This window comes from Danio aesculapii, chromosome 19 (genome assembly GCF_903798145.1).
Source record: "Danio aesculapii chromosome 19, fDanAes4.1, whole genome shotgun sequence".
NCBI lineage: Eukaryota > Metazoa > Chordata > Actinopteri > Cypriniformes > Danionidae > Danio > Danio aesculapii.
The window spans coordinates 28,656,812-28,665,243 of NC_079453.1; the positions used below are offsets into that span (position 1 = coordinate 28,656,812).

An 8,432-nucleotide genomic window follows, 5' to 3' on the forward strand; every position below is an offset into this window, starting at 1 on the left:
ACCGTAATTTGAACGTATTAGCATTTTCACTTTGAATTTAGTAGGGAAGTATGTTTTTTTTTTTTTTTGCTGAATACAGAAATCTGGTTTATTACTATTTTTAAATATATTATGTTTTCAGCTTAAAGTTTAATACTGAATTAGTCTAATACTCTCAGGTCAGATTAAAATATCTGATCTGCTGTATTTACTGTATTTGTCTTTGACTCTGACAGTAGAAAAATGCCGTATATTCTGCGTGGGCCTAGTCATGACTCAATGATATGTGCATGTACCTATTTCAATGAATTTGTTCTGATGCAACTTTGATTTCACACCACTTCTTTTCCTCTCAGCTTTGGCCTTGCTCTTTATTCTCCTGGAAGCTTCATCTTTACTGCAAACTTTTCTCCTCCTTTCTCTCCATCATTAAATGTTTTTCTGTCTCCTCCAGACCTCATTTTCAAAGCCAGGTTGTGTCTCTTCCGAAGCTTGCCGGTTCCCAGAAAGATGATCTTCAGGATCAGACCTCCATAGCGGAAGATCCACACATTGAGCCGAAGACCACTAAAGTGTCGCAGAAAACAGCAGACGACTGGAGGAAAAGTGAAGCGTCTGAGCTCTCGAGGGCTGGAGGAAGAGGCGGATGGTCTTGGACGGTTGGAGAGAGTCGCTGTACGGCTCAATGGGTCCGACAGAAACAAGAGTACCGCAGTACACGACCCTGGTGATGGGATGCCATTAAAATCATAAATACAGTGGGGGAAATAAGTGTTGGACATGTCACTTTTTCTCAGAAAACATATTTCTAAATGTGCTGTTGATCTGGAATTTTTACCGGATGTTGGTTACAACCAAATAAATCCATACATGCAAAGAAAACAAAGCTAATTAGTTCACAAATTAAGTTATGTGTAATAAAACGAAGGGGAAAAGCATTGAACACATGAAGAAAGGGAGGTGTAGAAAGGCAGGGAAAGCCCAGACAGCAGCTGAAAGCTCTCAGTAATTATTCTCAGTAGTTACCCTTCGTCATTGTAAATTCATATCAGCTGCTTCAGTCCAACATCAACATTATCAGGATGATGAAGATGAAACCAGAGTGTTCATTTCATCAAGACAATGATCCAAAACACAGCCAAGGAAACTCTCAAATGGTTTCAGAGAAAGAAAATCAAGCCGTAGAATGGCCCAGCCAATCACCTGATCTGAATCCAATAGAAAATACAAAATAAAGATCAGATTTGATAGACGAGACCCACAGAACTATCAAGATATTTACGCTCTGTTGAAGTCTATGAAAACTAATCACACCTGAGCAGTTCATGTGACTTCATTCTTCATATTAAAGGCTTCTTTAAGCTGCCATCACCCAAAAAGCATAAAGTATTATATAGATTAAAGTAGTTCAGATTTTTTCCTTGTCATTTCATTGTTATTACACATAACTCATTTTCAGGCGCTTTTGGTTTTGTTTTTATGTTTGTATTGTTTGGGTTTTTACCAAAATCTGGTTCAACAGCTTCTTTAGAAATATTATTCCCAGGAAAAAGCATGACGTCTTCAATACTTATTTCCCCCACTGTAGTTGCGTCTAAAAGCATATACTACATTGAACTTGAATTTACTTCACGACTGTTCGAAAAATAGTACGAATACGACTACTACAGCGTACTACATCTGCCATTTTCTCATTATCAAGACCTACCTCCTTAAAGTACGTCCCTTCACCCTCATGTATAAAATTTTTCCTCATGGGATAATTGTCCATTGGATGTGCACTTCAGAATCTCAGCAGAAGTAGTAGGTCATCCGGGTACTTCTCACCTACTGTTCTTCGACTACTATGGGTGTGTCTCAATCAGGTCCTTTGCTCCCTACATTGTGAATCAGTAAGTCATATACGCGGATTCTAGCAGTTCAGTGAGTTTGGTTCACTAGACATTGGTACACTGAGTGTGACCTAAAAACGTCCCCATTGTACAACAACGAAACTGAAACTTACGAATGACAAGATAACAAATTTGTGTACGTTTTTAAAAGCACTTTATAGATATACAAGTTGATTGATTCATATACCAACCATGTTTCAACCGTTAAGCATTTACAAATGTTTGCTACACTGTAAAAAATAAATCCATGAAATTTACGGTTAAAAAACGGCAGCTGTGGTTAGCAGTATTTCACTGTTAAAAATACGGTACTTAAAAGTACTTGGTAATTTCTCATTTTTACAGTAAATTACTGTATTTCTTTCATTTCTAGATGTAAGATGTCTGTATTTTAAATTACCAACATCTACACATCTTTTGTTACACAGTTAGACACAGTAACACAGCCATATGCACGTGGTGATGAGAAAGGGACATAATGAATCAATGCTCACCACAAACAACTTTTCCCACAAGCAGTAAAGTGTATCAGTGTATAGAAGGTGCTCAGTGTCATTCACACAGCTACTAAACACCAGTATGGTGACACGCATAAAATTAAAGTCATGAAATAAACATTGTTTATCAACATTAGATGTAACATAAAACTCTAATGTTCATAACTGATTGGGAAACAACTAAAAAGATCCATAGTAATGTCAACAAGAAGCATAAAAAGTAATGTGCCTTGCAGGGAATTCTGGGAAAGTCAATTTACGGTTATTCGCCATATATATTAAGGAAACATATCGTTAACCAGGTTACAGATTTTTACTGTAGCATTTTTACAGTTTTTTTATCGTTGAAATCACAGCCATTTTTACAGTGTAGATTGTTTTGTATACCTCTCTAATGATATTAACCCATATTAGCCTAACCCATTTTGTGGTTAAATATAAACAGATAACGGTTCCAACCTAACAAGGACTTGAAGAGATGATGCCAACCATATGAGATCTTCGAGTACAACAAACACTTAATACACAAACACACTTCACTGAACATGTATTACTATAACATTTAAATCTTGTTTCTTTTGGAAAGACAGTATATAACTGCAGGTTAACTATACTGCCATCCCTTTATACAACTCCTTAACTTTTCTAAGTTGGACTGTTATGTCTTACACGATAGTTATTGTCAAAAGTGTTTTACAAATAAACTTGAATTGAATTTCTTTAGAAAAAAAGTATCTTGTTTTTCGAGAGAGTTTGGTTCACGCGCATCAGAATCTGCTAATTTTGTTAAGGGAACATAATGATGCTCTCCTTGATTTTCACATCTATCAGCCAGATCTCACGAAAAAACGTAACTATTTTACGTTTTGTCAATTCAGTGACTAATTTGTATGAGTTCAGTTGTACGAAGATGTAAGATTTTAAAAAGGAGGCGTGGCACCCAACCCCGCCCCTAAACCCAACCGTCATTGGCGGATAAACAAATCATACTAAATTGTATGAATGAGACCGTACGAATTCATATGAATTAGCCACTAAATCAAAAAGTTACGAGTTGCCATGAGATCATGTTGGATAAATCACCCTACAGAGTGAAAACAATCATGGCCACCATATTGAAGTGTTGTTCCAAACTGAAGTGCTGAAAACTGGCCACTTCGAAGCGGACTTTGGAATGAAGGATTTTCCATTTTTATAGGCTCATCTCTATGCTCTAATCCAGGGGTGCCCAAACTTTTTCGTATGAACGGCCAAAAACCAAATATCATCGATAGCCGTGGGCTGGAAATAAATAAATAAAATAAAACTATTTTACATTAAAGTTGCCATGGGTAATTTCCTAATCATAATATTATCATAATAACATTTCATAATATTAAAAAATAAACACAAAACATTACTTTGAATCGTATTAACTAATACAGTACAACTTATTTTAATTCTAACTTGTTGTGATAAAAACAAACAATCACATTTATAACAGTGGAGTTCAATGCTACAGTAGCTACACTAGTCAAGCAGAAGCTGCCTTTGCCTTGATTCACTCACTAAAGTCTCTGCATTGTCCTCTATGCATCGTATGTACATTTTAAACGAGATCTGATTCATTTTTGTAGCTTAATAATAAAAGAAACAAAAGGTTACAATTGAAATGACAAACCATTCTCTGATGGGATGGCGGGCCAATTCAAAGGTTACCATGGGCCAATTTTGGCCTGCGGGCCTTAGTTTGGGCATCTCTGCCTTAATCCTTTCGAAGCTGTCACTCCAAAGGTTAAACCCATTGAGGGGGTTAGGGCATAGGGAAGAGCACTTCTAAATGGATGCAGCGTCAGGGCAATGAAAGAATTTTGCGATTGAGAGCCTTTAAAATGGGTCACTCTCTGATGAGTGCCCTGACTACTGAACAAGGAAGCTGATTCAGACACACCCCATGAATTTAGACATAGTACTCGGCTCACATATGTTTTTTCACATACTGTATAGTAGAGAAGAATGCCATTTTAGATGACCAATAGTTCCCAAAAAATATTAACGTGCTGTTTACCCTCAGGGCATCCAAGATGTACATTGCTTTCATTAGTAAAACGAGGATTGCAGCTGTGGCCTTTGGTGATTTTAAAATGCAAGTCAACTGACACCTTCCCGTTTAGATTCCAAAACACATTCAGGCCACATAAAATGAATCCCAATGGGTCCTGATGATATACTGATTTCATATAAAATGACATGGTCCGTGTGTTTGATTGTTCACTTTGTAGTAAAATGTATTTTCTTTCACGGCGGGTGCTTTAGCAGAAAAACTGAACTGCCACCATTGTTGCTGCAGCATTATGTGACAGATTACAAGCAATAATGTTGTAGTCAATATTTGGTTTCTTACACAGCCTGGTGATTTTGCTTCAAAGGACATGGAATTAATTTTGTGTGGTCAGAATTATTAGCCCCCCCTGTTTATTTTTTGCCCAATTTCTGTTTAAAGCAGAGATTTTTTCAGCACATTTCTGAACATAATAGTTTTAATAACTCATTTCTAATAACTGATTTCTTTTATCTTTGCTATGATGACCGTAAATAATATTATACTACATATTTTTAAGAGACTTTTAAGACAGCTTAAAGTGACATTTAACAACCTTACTAACCTAGTTAAGTCTTTAAATGGACAATTATCTAAAGACTTAACTAGGTTAATAAGGTTGAATAGGCAAGTAAGGGTAATTAGGCAAGTTATTGTATAACAATGGTTTGTTCTATAGACTATCGAAAAAAAAATTAGCTTAAAGGGGCTAATAATTTTGTCCCTTAAATTGTTTTTTAAAAAATGAAAACTGCTTTTATTGTAGCCGAAATAAAACAACAAGACATCCTCCAGAAGAAAAAATATTATCAGACATACTGTGAAAATTTCCTTGCTCTGTTAAACATCATTTAGGAAATAGTTAAAAAAGAAAAACAATTGAAAGGGGGGCTAATAATTCTGACTTCAACTGTATGTGTTTCTGACTGTCGAAACGAAGCTCGTTGACTTGCTTTTTATGAATCAATAAAGCGTAGGTCTCAAACTGGATTCCTGGAGGGCCGCAGCTCTGCACAGTTTTGCTCCAACCCTAATCAAACACAGCTGATGCAACTAATCAAGGTGTTCAAGACTACTAGAGACTATTAACCAGCTGTGAGTTGGAGGTGGTTGGAGCTAAACTATGCAGAGCTGCGGCTCTCCAGGAATTGAGTTTGAGACCATTGCGCTGAAGTCTATTGGTGCGGTTATAAATAAACATACAAAATAAATCATATTTATAATACATGAAGAAAGCCACCTAAATGTTGGATGACCAGAGGATGATCAAATTAACATCCAGTTTACATGTATGAGCGATCTGAAATGAACAGGATCTAGAAGTGGAAGTAAAACAATGGGAAAATGGTTTCAAGAATTTTTATTAAACAACAAAAAATGAATGAAAAAAAACATCAGCAGCCATTTGTAACTATCAGATTTGTGCTTTTAAGACTTTTTATATTGTAAATTCTTTTGAATGTCCTATTTATAAATATGTGCGCTGTTAATTTAATGGCTTGTGCTTTTCTAATCAGTTTTGTAATCTAATCATTTATAATATTTTTCAAAAACAGCTCTACGCAAAACATACAGATATTTTCACTGAAAATTAAATTAAATGGTTGAAAATTTGTTCTAGTTGATTCATTTCTATCGGCGCCTTCAAACAACATAAATACTTCTACAGTCAAAACGATGCTCATTCTCGTACACTGATCACATAATTACATCATTCCCTTGTGGAAATCATTTATACCGTACACAAAACAAACAGAATAAACCCTTGGAAACATCAAACCAAGGATATTAGTGCATGCGCCTCTTAACAACATGTACAGTCTGGAGCGTCTAAAACATCGTCAAAATACATGAAAAGCACATCACATGCCTTCACTGTAAAGCTGGAAATCTAACATGTAAGATGCACGCTTCTAATGTGCGTTTATCAGGAGAATATGTTTCACAGATGTTCCCTCTTAGATGTTTGAGCTGTTTTTGCTCTTTATACGATGTTCTTCAGCTGCTTTTTGCATAATACAGTGTTTTTTTTAGATCATTTGTCATTTAATTGAAGACTTGGAAAGGGGATAGTTCACCAAAAAATGTACATTTTTATTCACGCTCAAGTGATTCCAAACTTTTCTTTATTCTGTTGAACAATATTTTGAAGAAAGCTGAAAACCGGTAACCATTGACATCCACAGTAGGAAAACAAAATATAATGGGAGTCAATGGTTACAGGTTTTCAGAATTCTTCAAAATTTCTTCTTTGGTGTTCAACAGAAGAAAGTCAAACCGAATTGGAAGGAGTGAGAGATTAGACAGTTTGGGGTAAAACGTCCTTTTTTTAGATGAGATATTTGATACATTTGTCTTCAGTGTGTATCAGGTCAGAAAATAACGTTATTTTAAAAATGAAAATGTTCTCAGCTGCAAGTTTGAGTTTGTTTCTTTTGTTGAACACAAAAGGAAGATTTTTTAACAGACATGCCTGCTATTGACTTTTATAGTATTTTTTCTCTTATTGAAGTCAATGGCTGCTGGTTTTCAACATTCTTAAAATATCTTCTTTTGTGTTCAACAGATAAAAGAAACTCGTAATGTTTTGGAACCATTTTCATCTTTGGATAGTTCCCCAAAACTGAAAATTCTCTCATTATTTATTCATCCTCCATGGATAATAGTTAGTCAAGATAAGTTTAGGTTTAGAAAAAACATATTTACTGAAAAACATCCAGAAGATGGCAGTTAAGGGGTTAAAACCCCTTGAGTGTGAGTAATGGGTGAGGAAATGTTCATTTTTGGTCACCTAATATTTACCTAATCAATATTATCTGTGGCAGGCAAACTTTTGGCTAGGCATGGGATGATAACCGGTTTCAAGGTTTACAGCGGTTTGGAAAAGTCGAGGTATTAGAAGGTATTATATACCGTTTTTAAGGTATATTTAAAGGGTTTTTTCATGTATTGTAAGGAAATCTGTGTTTTTGAAGCTAATAAAGACAGCAGAAGTCAATGATTTATTTAAATGATTTAGCCTGACATGTTTACAGCTCCAAAATATTGTAAATGTTTCCTAAAATGTAATATATTGTGTTCAATAGGGAAAAAGTAGTTTTTGACATTTAAAAATAACTTATTTTAGAGCAGTAATCACAATAGTGATACCGTAAATGATGAACCCAAAAATTTACATCTTTATTCACCCTCAAGTGATTCCAAACCTTTATCATTTTCTTTATTCTGTTGAACAAACAAAAGATATTTTGAAGAAAGCTAAAAACCGGTAACCATGGATATCCACAGCAGGAAAACAAAATATATTTGAAGTCAATGGTTACAGGTTTTCAGAATTCTTCAAAATTTCTTCTTTGGTGTTCAACAGAAGAAAGTCAAACCGAATTGGAAGTAAAGGAGTGAGAGATTAGACAGTTTGGGGTAAAACATTCTTTTTTAGATGAGATATTTGATGAAAGGGATAGTTCCCTCAAAAATGAAAATTCTCTCATTATTTATTTACCCTTCATGGATAATAGTTAGTCAAGATAAGTTTAGGTTTAGAAAAAACATATTTACTGAAAAACATCCAGAAGAAGACGGCAGTTAAGGGGTTAAAACCACTTGAGTGTGAGTAAATGGTGAGGAAATGTTCAATTTTTGGTCACCTAATATTTACCTAATATTATCTGTGCCAGCTTTTGGCTAGGCATGGGATGATAACCGGTTTCAAGGTTTACAGCGGTTTGGTAAAGTCAAGGTATTAAAACTGTAAAAAAGTTGATATACCGTTTTTAAGGTATGTGTAAAGGTTTTTTTTCATTTATTGTAAAGAAACCTGTGTTTTTGAAACTAATGAAGACAGCAGAAGTCAATGATTTATTTTAATTATTTAGCCTGACATGTTTACTGCTCCAAAATATTATAAATGTTTCCTAAAATGAAATATATTGTTCAATGGGATTTTTATTTTCATTTTTTTACTAAGACATTTAAAATATATAT

General features: G+C 34.7%; 1 protein-coding gene across 3 annotated transcripts in view; it reads left to right on the plus strand.

Annotated features, from left to right (window-relative positions):
• atat1 (alpha tubulin acetyltransferase 1) overlaps positions 1-1,725 on the plus strand; it is a 34,900-nt gene extending 33,175 nt beyond the window's left edge. For 2 of the 3 annotated variants that reach the window (XM_056480511.1, XM_056480508.1), the window contains one exon: positions 434-1,725. In XM_056480511.1, the coding sequence (XP_056336486.1) occupies positions 434-710 (277 nt within the window). In that variant the 3' untranslated portion in view covers positions 711-1,725. The remainder of the gene's footprint in view (positions 1-433) is intronic. The other variant, XM_056480509.1, reaches the window with a different exon arrangement.
• The last annotated feature ends 6,707 nt before the right edge of the window (positions 1,726-8,432 follow it).